The following is a 16767-nucleotide window of genomic DNA, read 5'->3' as shown; positions in this document are numbered from 1 at the left end:
AGAAGAGCAAGGGTTGGCGGCTCATTTGTGACCCGCAAAGCGAAATAACGTTCTTTCTAACCTCTTTAAGTAATTGCTAGCCGGCTTCTAGCATCACCGACGCAGGAAATGGGAAAACAACAAGCCTATAGTAACCACCACATAATCCCAGCATAACAAACAAGACTGCACAAGAGCACATGGTAACCCAGCCTCCCTACAGCAGAACTAACTGTCACATTTTCCACGCTGTCTCGGGGACTTGGATGTCTAATGGGAACTGGACATTCAAATCCATTGAGCAGTTTGACCTCAGCCTATTTGTAAAATGAACTGATAACAGAGAAAATAGATAATGTAATAATAGATAAGAGAGCAAACAGGGCTGATAACAGAGCAAATAACTGATTTTCCAGTTAAGAGGCCAAACCCTCCTCCCCTCCCCAGAGCCTCTCATTTTGTTCAGGTCAAGCCAAAGCTGTTTTTTTTTTTCCCTTGCTGAAACAGAAGACTGAAAAGATTTAGTTTGGGGTTGAATGAAACAACATTTATTTCAGCTTTTATGTTTCATTTCTGGGCGTCTTCCCCCCACTTTCTTCTTGTTATTTTTTTAAAGAAATCGAGCTACATTTCAAAACAAAATCTCGTTTTAAAAGGAAATGTTTTGATTTTGGGGGATTTTTTTTTCTTCTTCATAGTTTCCGAGATTCAAAGCCAGAAAGGACCATTATGATCATGTACTCTGACTTTCTGTATAACACAGGCCAGATGACTTCCCCCAAAATAATTCTTAGAGCAGATCTTTTAGAAAAACACCTTTACAATTGTCAGTGATGGAGAAATCACCATGACCATTGGTAAATTGTTCCAATGGTTAATTATTCTCCACATTAAAAATGGATGCGTTATTTCCAGTCTGAATTTGTCTAGCTTCAGCTTCCAGCCAATTGGATCATGTTACATCTTTCTGTGCTAGATTGAAGAGCTCATTATTAAATATTTGTTCCCCATATAGATACTTACAGGCAGTCATCAAGTCACCCCTTAGCCTTCTCTTTGTTAAGCTAAATAGATTGAGCTCTTTGAGTCATCACTTCTTCTTCTTCTTTTTTGACCAAAACTATACACCAAATTTGACCCTAATTCACAAATATTTCTGTCAAACCAAAACTGCATTTTTAGCACATAAACAATTAATCCAAAAAGTTTCGCTCAGCTTTGCTGGCAAAAGAATGCAGTAAACCAAAGCCTCATCACAGAAGAGCTATGAGTAAAAACAAGCAACAAAACAGCCCCTATATTTGGCCCCCAACTCACCCTATTGTGCAACCAGCTTCTGCCTCTATTGTCCAAATGCAGTTGAGGTTGTGATCATAGGGTGTTGGGTATCCTGGAGACAATATCCGTCCTGATGACTCTCCTCTGATAGTGCCTCCACACTCAGCTGAAAAAAACCCCATATGCACTGGTTAGGAAAAGATTATTGATGTTTTGTAGCTATATACATGCAACAACCCCTAACATGGCTCACACACAAAGGATGTTGTACAGATGCATCTCCTTCCTGGGGTCCCTAATGTAACTAATCACAGATGCAAATCTCAGCCTATAATTACTACATCTCTTGGCAGTTCCTAGGCAGGAATCTCTCTTTCTCTTAGAGAGATTCTCAACCTTGTTATACTAAAGCTAAATGAGACTCACCTCACCTGGCTTGCAGCTTGAGTCAGCAGAATAGCTCTGTGCCTCTCTGCAGGACAGCTTCCTATAACCTGACGTGATCTCACAGCGGACCAAAGATTATTTCATCCCCCTTTGGCTTCATAGTGCACAAGTTTAGAGCTTATTAGCATTCAGCTTTCTTTAATTCATGCTTCGTGGGGCGATTTGAGAGAGCATTATATCTTTGCCACGCATATGCAAAAATCTTTAATAATGATTCACAAGTATAATAAAGCCAAGTTATCTACATATCTGCTTAATTGGCTTATAAAGAACGTAGCGCCCCCCTTTAATGTGTTTTGTTAAACATTTGTTAAAATTCTGTGAAATTTCACACACACACACACACACACACACACACACACACACACACACACACACTGCACTGAGGAGATGATGAGAAGATCAGCAGATTATAAAAATGTGGCCTTTTAATTTTAGCAGCCAGAGCTAAAGTTCAGCGTAAGGTCATTGCATAAATTGAAGCCAGTTTGCTTCTGACCCAACTCCTAGGGTGTCATTTCTGAGCTTGAAAATAACCCACCAGTTGTTGAGACCTTCCTATGGAACGGTGCTCCAAGAGATTTCATCATGCCCTGGAAATATAGGTTAATTATGCAGCTATCAGTTAACAGGATATTAGGGCTGAGCTGATCATCACTGAATTACAGTAGTTAGAGGCGGAAAAAAATCTATTGGATATTCTAGTCAATACTACATGCTTCTTACCATATATTTCCTAATGTTTTGTCCAGCCTAGTTTTAAATGTCTACAGCAGTTTTAACTGCTATAATTTCCAACTGAGTTATCTTGCAGTTACTGTGTAATAACTTTCAGAGTAACTATGCAGTGACTCTACTGTATATCTTCTTTATTAGAAGATGGGGATATAAATCTTTCCATTAAGAAAGGGGTCTCCTATTTTACCTTGTTTAACTAGTTTGCCATGATTGTGTACACATACACATACACCCCCCCGTTCATGGGTGTTAAATTTTTTTTATCGTTTCCAGGGGGCGGGGGGAGAGAGAGAGAGACAGCATGCGTGCACACACACATTTTTGTTGCACACAGTCTGGTCTATACTCCATGTGGACGTTAAAAGTCCAAAACACCTGGTTCACAAAGATGATGTTGATGACAACAAGCAACCAACTTTCTTTACTTGGAGTCAAAATGACTCCTTGTATTTAGCAGATCGGAGGAGTTTTCTTCCCACAGTGTGGGACTTTCTGGGCTTAACTTTCAATTTCATCAGGTGAGGACTCTCTTAGCTTTGGCCTAACCTTGAACCTACTGAAGCCAAATGGGAGTTTTACCACCAATGAGAATTTAGCATGAAATCAAAGAAGAGTTAAGCCAATGCTGAAGGGTTCTGAGGGTCAACATTTTGATGGCTCTCCTTAATTGCATGCACTGTATTTGCAAGCACAAAGACCATGACTTGTGCATGTACATGGACATTGGCTATAGCAAATAAGTGACTGGCTGCCTATCTAAAATAAAGAACTAAAAATGGTTAGGTAAAGGGCTGTTGAGGTTAGTGTGTACAGGCATGGAACTAATCAGACACATGCTATTTGTCCACTGACCACTCCTTGTATATTGTATCGTCCTCCTTCATCTATATATATTATAGGATCTTCGGCATAGGGACATTGTCTTCGTATGTGGTCTGTACAGCATATAATATCTTTTGAGCACTTCAATCTAAACAACAATGATCTGTTTGTGCACACAGCTCTCCATGTTTCATGAGCAAATGGATGCCACTGAAAATATCACAAGAAGCGATAAAGTCAACACTGCAAGTGAATTTTAAGAATCCTCCTTGAAAATGTAGCCTGTGGGGGACATTTTCGCATTTTGGATACTAAGGTTTTAATTTCAGACTTGTCTAGGCAACAATGTACTGCTCTTGTGGGGTAAGAAGGAGAATGGACCACTTGGGAGTTGTGGAGAGGAGGCAAATTAAGAGAGTTAATGCAACAGAGTTAAAACCGCTGAGAATCTGGGATTAAATCCTGTGTCACTCTCAAATTAAAGTGATTTTGGACTGTTGAAACTTAGATCTCTACTGATGTTTGCCATCATCGGAAATCACCCCTCAGCTTAGCACATTTAAGAGAGGACAAAGGCGGGAACAACAGGAGAGGTGCAGATGAGGAATGAAGGACATTAGCAGAGATGTGCTGAAGGGACCAGAGCTTGAAGATGACTGCAAGGGAGTGCTTCAGGTCAGGATTGGGGCACATTAAACAGGGGGCTGTTTGTGGAATGCTGCACAGCCCGGTCCTCTCAATCTATCTAAGTCACAACATGAACATAAAGACAAAAAGTCGTGGGGAAGGGCTCTACAGTGCTGTCTCTGTTAGTGCAGATGGGTGTGATCAGCATGACTCCATCTCAGCTAGTAGGCTGGCTATGCAGGCCAAAGGAGCATTTGGGATGGGAGATGCAAACAGAGCACTTAGCTAAGAAAGAACCGAAAATGACAGTGGTCGTACCTACACAGACCGGCAGCGGTTGGTCCCAAGCTCTGCGTTCTCCTGTCAAACAGACCAGCGCCCTGCTGCCTCGTAACGTATAACCAGGGTCACAGTTAAAGGACACAGAGCTGCCTGCAAAGTGCCCTTCGTCATGGACCTTGTAGCCAAACTGTGGGATGCCAGGGTCCTCGCACTTAATGAGCTCAAAACCTGGAAGCAGAGAAGAGGAAGCTCTTTTCATCAGATATTTAACAGTCAGCTACACTAATAAGTGGGAAGATAATAGTTACTGCTTTTCCTGGGTCACCAGATGTGAGAATTTTCTTCTCCTAATGTGGATCTCACGGCTAGTGGGAAAGAAGGAATGTTAAATGAAGCATGGTCTTGTGATTAAGGCACTGGACTGGGAATCCAGAGATTTCAGTGCCCAGCTTTGTCAGACTTCCTGTTTGTCCTCTGGCAAGTTCCCCAGGCCTTGTCTCCACTAGAAAGGGTTTGCCGGTATAACTATCTCCATACAGCTATACTGGTTCAGCTGCCTCGTGGAGATGCAGCTTATACTAGTTCCATGAATGAAATAAGCTACACTGGCCAAAGTATAATTTTTTACCAGTATTTTACCAGTATAATTCCATCTACGCTAGGGATGACTTTGTGACACTTCTGACATGGCTATGCCAGTAAAATGTTTAAGTGTAGACCAGGACTTAATCTCTTTGTCTCTCAACTCTCCATTTGCAATATGAGGATAAGAATGCTTCTTCTCTGCCACACTTTCTCTGTGATGTCTATTTAGGCTACTGGCTCTTTAAGGCAAGGATTCTCTCTCAGTATGGGTTTGTACAGCGCCTCGCGCAAAGGGACCTTGGTCTCAGCTGGAGCCTGTCAGTGCAATAAGAAACAACAATGACAGTCCGGGTTTGTCGTCTCATGAGCCAGCAGGCCTGTCACTTACTAGAAAACTGTAGCTCAAAGCCTTTACTCGTGTTCTCGCTGTTGGAGATAAATTCAAGCCACATGCTGCTGGAGGTGCTGTTGATAGTGGTGCCCAGCATCTCAGTGCGGCTGAAGGAGCCCAGCAAGCGAGCAGAATTATTGTTACCGTCATAGACCTGGAAGATTAAAAAAATATGAAAACATTGAATATTTCGTGCTTGAAGGGTCTAGCCACTAGAGGGGGACAGAGAGCCACCCTGTATTATCACGGTGGCATTCATTTAATCATTGATCACGCTAATGACAACATCCACAAGAATGCCTATCACTGGGCTATTGACTGATGGGCCAGAATGACTGGACCACGGCGGAAATGAGAAGGAATGGAGTCAGTGGAGGAAGCTGGGGAATGCCACACTTCTTAAAAACTGGTGCATCTGTGTTTATTTTATCATCATCTCCCCCCATTCGCTTTTAGGTCCTTTTCCCCACAAGTTCTCCCTCCAGGCTCTGTAAGCCCAAAGTGTGTTCAAAATCTCTCTTTCCTCACTGGTTAGTCCAATGTCTTTTATAGGAAGGCAGGTCTCAGGCTGTGCCCAAACTCTCCTGAGTTAAGTGTCTTCTTTCCAAGGTATTGATTCTCCCCACACACTGATCTGGTGCTGCTTTGCTTCCTGACACCCTTTGGAATGAGCTGGGTCAGGACTTACATGGGACTCCAACCCCTCCCACTTCCAGCAGACTCTGAGAGGATGGGGGGCTGATTAGAGCCAGCTAGGTCACATCCTGTGTGTCATTTTCAGGAGTAGATCACCAGCTCCAGCTGCTTCCCCCACGGCCCCCCACCCCACCAGGTAAGAGTTCACTCTGTCACAGTGACACTTCAGTGGTTAATTTGGAGGATGGTTTTTTTGACTGGAGTCACCCGTGTAGTAGGAACTGGTCTGAAACCACCAAGTATTTTCACTTCGGCCATCAAATGGCCACGTTAATTAACGACCCAGAGGGGAAAGTTTCCTTACCACGTTTGCCAATGACCTCAGCCATCCATTTCACCCTGGCAGTGCTTTGGAAGTACAGACACAGAATCTAGCCTTGTGGCTAACCTAATGCACCTCCATTTGTTGGGCAAAAACATACACACACATCTGCTGCCTGGTGCTACAAGTTGTCATTTGCCATGATACAGACAATCAGGGATGAAACAATGGATCACTTTCTTGATGTCTGTCAGTAACACCTGTCCCTGGGTCAGCAGTGAGGAAGGATGCCCTGGGATTAGGGCACTAACCTGGGACTTGAGAGACATGGGTTTAATTCCCTGTCCTGATACAAGCTTCCTGTGTGACCTTGCAAATGTCACTTAGGGATTGTCTACACTTCAAACGCTATAGCAGCAGTAGCGCTTCAATGTAGACACTACCTATTTAGATGGGCAGGATTCCCCCATCAGTATAGGTAATCCACCTCCTCAAGAGGCGGAAGCTAGGCTGATGGAAGAATTCTTCTGTCGACCTAGCGCTGTCTACATGGAGACTTAGCTCCACCACTCATGGGTGTGGATTTTTCACACCCCTGAACAACGTATTAAACCGACCTAGTTTTCTAGCGCAGACTAGGCCTTAGTCTGTCTGTGCCTCATTTTCAGACCCGCAAATGAGGAGTGAAATACTTCCCTACTCATGAGGCATTGTGAGGATAAATACATTCAAGGTTATGAGGAGCTCAGATCCCATGGTAACGGGGGCCATATAAGTACGACAGAGAGATTAATGAAACATTTACGTTTCCTGCTCTGACCGGAATGTTCCCCCCAGTCCAGGGTATTGCAGTGGAGCTTAACATTGTGTCCCCATCTTTCTGCTCAAATCTTTCTCTTTCCAGCATACAAGCGCTAGTCGGTAGAGAGCTGATGTCAGAACACGTTAGGATAGGCCAACATTCCAACAACTGAATCCTGCTTTGCGCAAGTAGGAAATCTCTCTCTTTCCAGTGACTCTGTGAATAGCATGTCAGGGGATTCTGCTCACCTGGCACCGAATAAATACAACACTCAAATAAGGACAGTTGTTTTCCTGGGAGATGGCTTAGCACAGTAGCAAGGAGCTTGCAACAATGTTCCCTACAAAAGGCAGTTCTTTGTGGTTAATATAATGCGGCCTAGATTTGTCTCCCTCTATACGAGTCCTGAAGCTTCTAAATGCAGATGAAAATAACACCGGGCGCTGCACTGCTGAAGAGCTCGGGTCTGGCGTTTTGCGTTAAATGATCTTTTTTTTTTTTTTTTTGGGCAAATCAGCCTTGACACACAAAAATCATACGAAGAACCTCGCGCATCCTCCAGGTTCGTACTTGCTGCTTTACAGCGATGTGGATAAGAATGGAAGTTTGGCTTCAGGGAGTGACCCCCCCATAGCGTTCCAGCAAGTTTTTCCCCTCTATTAATGGATGTTTTTAAATATTTCTGCACATTGTGCAGTGTTTGCTGCTCTGTGGGGTGTCTGAAGCTGCCAGATTAGAGCCCCATCTCTATCCATCTACCATAAGACACAAAATATTTTCCTTTTTTTTTTATAGGAAAAAGTACCCAGCCTCTTAGCTAGTCTGCGCAGGATATTTCCATTACCTTTTATCAATCTAAACAGCACACTACATCATTTACATAAAAGTGTCTCCATAAATTCTCCAAAGTGTTACTTTCCAACAGAGGAGAGAGAGGCATTACCTTGAGAAGATCCCCTGACTCCAGTTCAAAAGTTCTGGCTTTCAGCTGGATTCCCTTTCCTGGCTGGGTCTGGATGGAGTAGATGCATTCATGGTTGTTATTGTAGTTTATTGGATAGTTGGGGGACAACAGAACTCCTTGAGTCCCGGTTACAGATGAGCCACATTCAGCTGTGGGAAGACACAAAGAAACATTTTAATAACCACATGGAAATACTCGCAATATGGTACACGCATACAATAATATCTGAATCCCTACATGTTTGTGTATAGGGCACTTGGTCCCTTACACACACCCCAAATCCACATTGCCTTGTGCTCTCTCTTCAAGTGCAGCTGGCATTTCAGCAATGAGCAGGGCTGAGTGAAGTGTTTAGAAAATTCTGCAAATATTCAGATTAAAAATTAATCCTAATTTGACAGCGTATGGACTATGAACATTCAATGAGCAGAGCTTTACTAGCACAAATATTTGCAAAAATTAAAAAATATCACAGTTTAAGCTTGGATGTACCATTACTCACTGAGGCCCCGATTCAGGAAAGCACCTATGCACCTGCCTAACTGTGAAATCAATGGGAGTTAAGCACATGCTTAAATGCTTTCCTGAATCGGGGCCCGAAAGAAGATTTTGAAATGCATGTTACACTGTGCTCTTCAACCATTTGCCTGTGTGCTTCTACAAGTCACCCAACACAAAAAACCCCAAACCAGACCCCTTTATTTAACTAACCCATGCAGAGAATATCTCCTAGTTCAGCCCTTGAATATTGGTAACTGTTACAATGGTAAAGGCTAGATGCGCAGGGAAATATGCTGAGGCCGAAATTCACAAATAATTTCAAATCATAACTATATCAGTGAATTTCACAATCTTCCCGAGAATAAAGTTGAAGACAAAAGAACAGGCAAAATTCGAGACATTGTTCATTGTTAATCATGCCCTTAGCTCTAGTGATACAATAGCGGATGGGGGATACACTATATGACATTATTTCAAAACCTCCTATTTACTTACTGACCCAGCACTTCTTTCCCCCACCTTGCAGCTGCCAGCTCTAGTAATTTTAACAAGGAATGGGAGACGTTTGTGGAGATACAGTATGAATACAGTTTTACCCCTCCCTCATATTCATTTTTTGTTTCGCAAACTAGACCGAGTTCACGCACGTTTGTTTCCTCCCAAAATTTAAGCCCAGAGATTTTTCAAAGGTCAGTCACTTGAACCCTACCCCGTTTTCTGTAGCTGAACAGAATCCAGCACTCTTTATTAGGGAGAGAATTGCAGAAATGCTCAGCTGACCCTGACGGGCAGACGAATAGACAGGATATAGACTATATTTATTTTGTCATTAGAACTTCTCTTTGCTCCTTTTGTCACAGTCCATGTTTCCACTGTTTTCACAGTCCATGTTTTCTCCCCTATCCCACCTACTTGGATCCTTTGTCTACACTGTCTCCTAAGACAAACATGAACACTGTAGCATTTGAGTTCAAGCCAAAGGTTGGATTCCACAGTGTCTGAATGGCTCAAAATTTTCAAAGCAAGCTACTTTCTAGAGGAAGAATGGCCTTGGCGTTAAGGCACTGGATTGGGACTCAGAAGAAGTGGGTTTAACTCCCAGTGTGACCCCTGGGCAAATCTCTTAATTTCTCTGGGTCTCAGCTCCCCATCTGTAAAGTGGGGATAATAATACTTCTTTTGGCTGTCTTGTCTATTTAGATTGTAAACCTTTCTAGGCAAGGTGTGTCTCGTATTACGTTTCTGTACAGCGCATGGCACAACAAGGCTTTGATCTTGGTTGGGGGTCCTGGGTGTTACTGGAAAATAAAAAAAGCACTTGAAAAAATGAGGCACAGAGGAATTAATAAACCTGATTTTCTTGGGTCCTGAACAATCACAGCTTCTACTGACTCATAGAATCATAGAATATCAGGGTTGGAAGGGACCTCAGGAGATGATCTAGTCCAACCCCCGGCTCAAAGCAGGACCAATCCCCAACTAAATCATCCCAGCCAGGGCTTTGTCAAGCCTGACCTTAAAAACCTCTAAGGAAGGAGATTCCACCACCTCCCTAGGTAACGCATTCCAGTGCTTCACCACCCTCCTTGTGAAAAAGTTTTTCCTAATATCCAACCTAAACCTCCCCCACTGCAACTTGAGACCATTACTCCTCATTCTGTCATCTGCTACCACTGAGAACAGCCTAGATCCATCCTCTTTGGAACCCCCTTTCAGGTAGTTGAAAGCAGCTATCAAATCCCCCTTGTAGTGTGGGGCCCAAAACTGGACACAGTACTCCAGATGAGGCCTCACCAATGTTGAACAGAGGGGAACGATCACGTCCCTCAATCTGCTGGCAATGCCCCTACTTATACATCCCAAAATGCCATTGGCCTTCTTGGCAACAAGGGCACACTGTTGACTCATATCCAGCTTCTTGTCCACTGTAACCCCTAGGTCCTTTTTTTGCAGAACTGCTGCCTAGCCATTCGGTCCCTAGTCTGTGGTGGTGCATAGGATTCTCAAAGGAAGCCGTGAGCATTCAGTGCCTCTGAAAATCAAGCTGTAAGTGGCCTGTCTAATAGTGAGCCAGTGGAGGAGGAGGTAGATATAGAACCTGGGAGTCCTAATTTCTAGTCCTGTGTAGAGCAGGTCCGAAATTTTCCTTGCAAAATGCTGATTTATGAAAATTGAAACAATTTGTGGGAAAGGGTCAGTTTCGATGAGCCTCCCAATTCGAAAATTTAAACATTTTGAAATTGTCAAAACATCCTGTTTGACTTTTTCTAAACAAAAAAAAATAATCATTTTTGGCCTTGAAACGACTTTTTGTTTCAATTTGTTTGTTAACTTACACTAAGAGAAAAGTAAAAAATATTTTTAAAAGGTGAAAACAAGAGCAAACATTTTGAAACTACTGAAATGAAACATTTTGACTGACCCAATTAAAAAAAAGGAACAGCAGTCTGTCGGTTGGTGAAAATTTTTGAGATTTTGACTTTTCAGTCCAATTCAGGACAGGAAAAAATTATTAAATCTCAAACCTTCTCACTATCCGAGAAAACCATTTCCCACCCAGAGCTAGTCCTGCGCTCTCACCATCAACCAAAGCCCTTTCCTTAGAGAGCCTGTCACTACACAATACCCAGACATTATTATTAGCTCCTAGATCCCTACCTACTCTTTGCCACACCAGCAGCTGTTCCAGCATTGGATCAAGTAGCCTGCTGTGAAGACTCACTAGGGCAAAGAATTGGCCTTAGCAGGCTGCAGTGAAATCACATTGGCTTTTGTTGTAATCTAATGCACATGGCTTTCAAAGTTACTTTTCTCTCTCCAGAATTAAAAAGAACCTTTCATTTACACATCCAATCTATTGTACAAAGCAATTTAAGAGCCTGGAGATGTGATGGTTTCAAGATTCTGTGCATCAGATACCATTAAGAAGCTAGGTTCCCTCCCCTCTGCCCCCGACCCTTTGAATACATTTCAAAGCATTAACAACCATCCAGGCTGGCATTCACCTTAGAACAAAGCATCTCCCCCGCCGCCGTATCTTCAGTTATGTCACAATGAATTCACCAAAGACTCTCAGATGGAATTGATCAGGCAAATATTGATTCAGACATCTGCATGCCTGCTAGGTATCTTTATCCTGCGGGTTAAGTCTGTACCTTCACAAGGGCACCAGCTTCTGTGCTCCCCACCTCATCTGATCACTGAAGCTACTCTGTTCCTTGGCCGGCCTTATGGTTCATGAGGTCCCAAGATCCCAGTGAGGGTGGTAAATCAAGCAAGGTGCTGCCTTCCCTCTTTGACCCTGCTACTCAGGGTGAGGGGGATGAAGTTTGGCAGGGGCTTGATTTTTCCTCCCCTCCAAACCTACTACTGGAGAGCGAGATAGGACAGAGCCTCCAAGGAAAATGGGGCCTACAAAAGAACGTTGTTCTAAGTAGCCACTCGCTTTGCTTTACTTGTGTCTAAGAACCGCTAGGCCTCTTTTGCATCACTCATGGTGATCCATTTTCAGCATGTCTCTCCAAAGCTAGCAAGGCACAAGCAGGCTCCTAAGGGAGCCAACAGCATAAGAGCAGGTAGATAACATTGAGAACAGACTGACGTAAAGCTCATGTCCGTGCAGAAGAGAGGACCAAATACAGGTTGAATAAGACAGCATTTGTTCAAGGCAATGTGTGAAAACCAGTACCAAACCCTTCCCCTGTAAAGGAGAAAGATGGGCAAGGCTAACATGATCTTCCCTGAGCAGTGAAGGCCCCAAGGGCATCCTGAGACAGTTACAGAAACCACAGAGCCTCCTATACAACTCAGGATGAAGTTTACATGGACATGTGACTAGAGCAGTGTCCTATTACTTCCCTCACCTCCTATTAGAGGGTGCTAGTAACACTAACTAGGGATAAGAAGATTGAGAGGGGGCAGGCTAACAATTTTCAAGTACATACAAGGTTGTTACAAGGGAAAAGGAGTAATTCTTAACCTCTGAGGACAGGACCAGAAGCAATGGGCTTAAATTGCAGCCAAGGCAGTTTAGGTTGGACATTAGGGAAAACTTCCTAACTGTCAGGTTTCAGAGTGGTAGCCGTGATTTAATGAAGTGCGCTTCAGTCCATGAAAGCTTATGCTCAAATAAATTTGTTAGTGTCTAAGGTGCCACAAGTACTCCTTGTTCTTTCTAACTGTCAGGGTACTTAAGCTCTGGAATAAATTGCCCAGGGAGGTTGTGGAATCTCCATCATTGGAGATTTTCAAGAGCAGATTAGACAAACACCTGTCAGGGATGATCTAGACTATACTTAGTCCTGCCATGAGTACAGGGGACTGGACTAGATGACCTCTTGAGGTCCCTTCCAGTCCCATGATTCTATAAGAGCTCAGAGAGCCAAAGAACTACTAGGTCTTATGCACTTGCCATAGGACAGTGAGTCCTCTTGGGCAGCCCCAGTTTTCAGCGAGAGGGTTGGTCAGTTCTGCTGGGCTCCTATCTGTCCATCCTATTTACCTTAACCATAGCCTGGGGAGCACTTGATCACAGTACAAAGGGCTGGTTCTCCATGGTGCTTGCTCCTCTTTTAAAGAGGTGGTGGTAGCATAGCCAAAGGAACCGTGTTATATCATTCAAGCAAATATCCATGGGGAATGTCTGGAGATATTTGCTCATTTGTACCTGCTGACCCTAGTCTCTCTCACAAAGTATTTCAGTGCTTATTTCTTGACAGGAAAAGGCTGTTGCATGCACTCTGAAAGCATGTAAAGTAGTAGCAGGTGATGGAAGATCAGGCATAAAATTCCTGACTCTATTCTTTTACACAAGGCTAAACACAGAGTTGAGAATCTGATCAGCAGCATCATGGAACTAGTCACCCAAACACCAGAGTTTTCTGCAAACCTTGAGACAGTAAATTTGATCCATTATTATAAAATCAACATGTTAATTTAAAACCAGGGGAACTGGGTAAGTGGAAGCCATTATGTTGGCTTAGTGCTGATGTCCGTGGATCGAACGTAAAGCAGTATTATGACTCCTTTCGTTTTCTATTTCCCTGATTAGCTTTCCCTGTAACCTGATTATTAAGCGTGCCCCAGAATGGCTGCTGGTCATGGCAGGATGATGTGACCTTGTGACCGAGACATTACGCAGTGCTAGGAAATGGATTCAGCATGACAGGACTCACAGGCAACGCGCTGCAGACTGCAGAGACAGCCTTGTTCTCAGTGGGATGCCCTCTCTGCCTCGGCCACAACAGGCTACTCATATTTATAGACAGACTCAAAATGGCAGGATTTGCCAGACTGGAAGTGGCAGAAAAAATGGATCAGGGATTCTCTCTAAAGCAGAGGGCTCTCAAACTGCATGCTCTAGCCCACTGGCGGTTGGCGGAGGACTTGCTCATGGTCTGCAGGCAGCTTGCTGATAACACGGTGCTGGCTGTTTCTTTTTGACTGCCAGATTGCTTTACAAGAAACTAAAAAATGTACATGAAATACTGCCTTAGGATCACTTCTCTATGTAAATAATTGCTGTAGGGCCCCAGAGATGATATGCAATGGCCAATGGGAAGGGAGGGCAGGGACCAATGGGAGGAGGAGGAGTTGGAAGCTGGTCAATGAGTGGCGAAGGAGGGGTCAATGGAAAGAAGAGGTGGGAGGCGCTGGGCAAAGGGAGGGGAGGTGAGAGGCCAATGGGAGGATGAGGTGGGGACTGGGCCATAGGAGGAGGTTGGGGGGCAGGACAATGGGATAAGGTTGGGGGTGGGGCAACGGGGGGGTGAGGCAATGGGAGGGCAGGGCAGGGACATAGGAGGGGCAGTGGTTTCCAGGAGACAGTCTCTGTATGAACTCCTGGTCCGCTCTCTAGTGGACATCTCCTCTGAAGTCCCCCGTGCTGCACGTTTCCTTTCTCTGGGAGGCGGCGGAAAGGGGATCATTTTCTAGCCATCTTCACGAGACTTTTCATCAGGGATGCAGGGCCCTCCCACACCCTACGATTTACTTGCCTCTCCGTGGACCATCTCCAGAGCCGCCGCTCGTTCCCTCCCCCTCCCCGCCCACGCGGCAAGCACAAAGACGAGGCCCCAGGGCAGGGGAGGCCGCACGCTGCCAACGCACGCCCCTGTCCATTTCACATTACGATAGAATACATCGACCAAGCAAAATGAAAGCACATGACCACCTACCAACACACCTTGGCAGAGGCGAACTCCACACACGCCGTCTACCCCCCAAGCAGGTGATGCGTGAGACGCCCTCCAGCCGGTATCCGGGGAAGCAAGAGAAGGTGAGCACGTCCCCCACGCCGAACTGCAGGCCCTTCCGGATGCTGTAGGCCGGGACCTCGGGCTCGTCACAGGGCTCCAGGTCATACTCTAAGAAGGGGTATGAGGACGTTGCATTAGGGGGGTGACTCATCAGGCTCCCCACCCCTGCCCACAAGGAGCTACAGAAATGATGCACTGACGACAATAGTCGGGTGACCAGACAGCAAATGTGAAAAATCGGGATGGGGGTTGGGGGTAATAGGAGCCTATGTAAGAAAAAGACCCACAAATTGGGACTGTCCCTATAAAATCGGGACATCTGGTCACCCTAGATAATAGTGCTCAATGTTTTGATTGCAGCTGGGTGTAATTCATGCCGGGGCAAAGGGGCCGGCACCAGGCCAGTGCAAGTTCCTCAAAACAGGGGTGAGTTCCATCCTAGGGGAGCAGTCAACAGGGCTCTAGATTTAACCCGACACTGGACCTCATTCTCCATCATTGACACCAGATTACTGTGAGTGAACAGCAACGCCAATGGTACCAAGTCAGAATGAAGGCATTTTCTTCTCCCGTTGGACGGGTGTCAATGACATGGGAAGTCAACCCAGTAGTTCTCTCCCATCTTCTCTTCTTTCCAAGAGCCCTTAGCACCCCATGTTGTATTCAAGTCTTCATTTCTCTCTCTCAAACCTGCTCTATTCAGTCAGCCTTTGAGAAAGCCCATACCTTACATTACTGTCACATCTTTTATCCTGAAATGATGACTGCAGAAACCACTGAAATGCACCCACCTCTGGGGTGGAATCCAGAAGCCAACTGAGTGTTGCACCTTGCAAAACAGGATGTGAGGAATTTGAGCCAAGGAAACCAAGGGCAAAACAGCCACTTCTGTAAAATGCCATGGAGATTTTTGACTTCCCGTCTGCTCCATTTAGAGCCAGCTTTTAAAAGTGTCATCCAAAAAGACTCACATACAGTAAGTTGCTTGATATTCACTTTATTTGCTTTAATGGAATGAGGCTGGATTCACGGGACTGGGACTTCTGCTGCTTCTGAGTGAGTGGGACACAACATCCTGCTAAGGGACCGTGGGAGAATGGCTATGCTGCTAACCAGAAGGGCATTTGCTGTTAAAGCAGGTTGGAAAATATATTTCATTTGCTGCAAAACATTCCGAAGACAAACATTTTTCAACGAATTGTTCAGGTTTTTGTTAAAAAAGAAACCCCCCAAACCAAAAGTTATTTAGTTTATGACAACCAAAAATTAAAAAAAATATAGTGGATTCCCATTTTTAGCTGACATAAACAGAAAACAAGCAATTTTAACAAAACATCTGAAAAATATCAATAGAAAGGGACATATTCTTGTGCAAATTTCTGTTTGGTCAAAAGCCATTTTTTATCAAAATGTGAATGAAAGCTTTTTTGACTAGCTCTGTTTGCTGCGGGGATTGCTGCCTAGAGAAATACATGCAAGCACAGCATCAGGCATTATAACCACAATTTTTGTCACTTTTCGCCCCAGTGCTTTTGTTCTGTACAGAGTCTACCATAATGCGTGAGCATCCTGAAGAGCCAGACAGCAGTGACTGTATTTTCAAAATGCAGTGCCATCAAAATGCACACCTGGGCAAACACGCCAGACATCATGGGCACATGTTCAGATTGGCGAGTGCGAAACACCCACCTACACACTGTAAAGGGAGCTTACACAAGTCAAATGACCATTTGCATGAGCACTCACCTGTTCTGCATATGCAAATATGCATTTGCTTAGGTCTTTATCTAGCTGCACCACATATATTTTGTGGGCAGAACAGATGTTTGCATATGTGAAATTTGGTCTTGGGGAAACCAGTCTATTGTACAATTACATGGGGCCTGAACCTGTGAGGAAGGTGGCATGGTCCGGTGCGTAGGGGACTGAACTTGGACTCATGAGACCTTGGTTCTGTCACTGATCTACTGTGTCACCTGATGCAAGACATGTCCCCTTTCTGTGCCTCAGTTTCACTTCCTGTCTTGCGTCCCTCTTGTACGGATTGTAAGCTCTTTTGGGTAGGGGCTGTCTCTTACATGTGTTTATACACAGCGTAGCACAATGGGACCCCAGTCTTGGTTGGAGTCCATAGAT

General features: G+C 44.4%; 1 protein-coding gene across 2 annotated transcripts in view; it reads right to left on the bottom strand.

Moving 5' to 3' along the window:
• The window catches only part of CSMD2 (CUB and Sushi multiple domains 2), a 567571-nt gene that overhangs the window by 167646 nt on the left and 383158 nt on the right, over positions 1 to 16767 (bottom strand). For both annotated transcript variants that reach the window (XM_038377510.2, XM_038377512.2), the window contains 5 exons: positions 14551 to 14739; positions 7853 to 8022; positions 5147 to 5303; positions 4210 to 4401; positions 1297 to 1423 (listed from right to left, as the gene is read on the bottom strand). In XM_038377510.2, the coding sequence (XP_038233438.1) occupies positions 1297 to 1423; positions 4210 to 4401; positions 5147 to 5303; positions 7853 to 8022; positions 14551 to 14739 (835 nt within the window). The remainder of the gene's footprint in view (positions 1 to 1296; positions 1424 to 4209; positions 4402 to 5146; positions 5304 to 7852; positions 8023 to 14550; positions 14740 to 16767) is intronic.

The sequence above is a fragment of the Dermochelys coriacea genome, chromosome 19 (assembly GCF_009764565.3).
Source record: "Dermochelys coriacea isolate rDerCor1 chromosome 19, rDerCor1.pri.v4, whole genome shotgun sequence".
Taxonomy (NCBI): domain Eukaryota; kingdom Metazoa; phylum Chordata; order Testudines; family Dermochelyidae; genus Dermochelys; species Dermochelys coriacea.
Note: the sequence above shows the minus strand (reverse complement) of the source record. Positions and strands in the feature narration are given on the sequence as shown.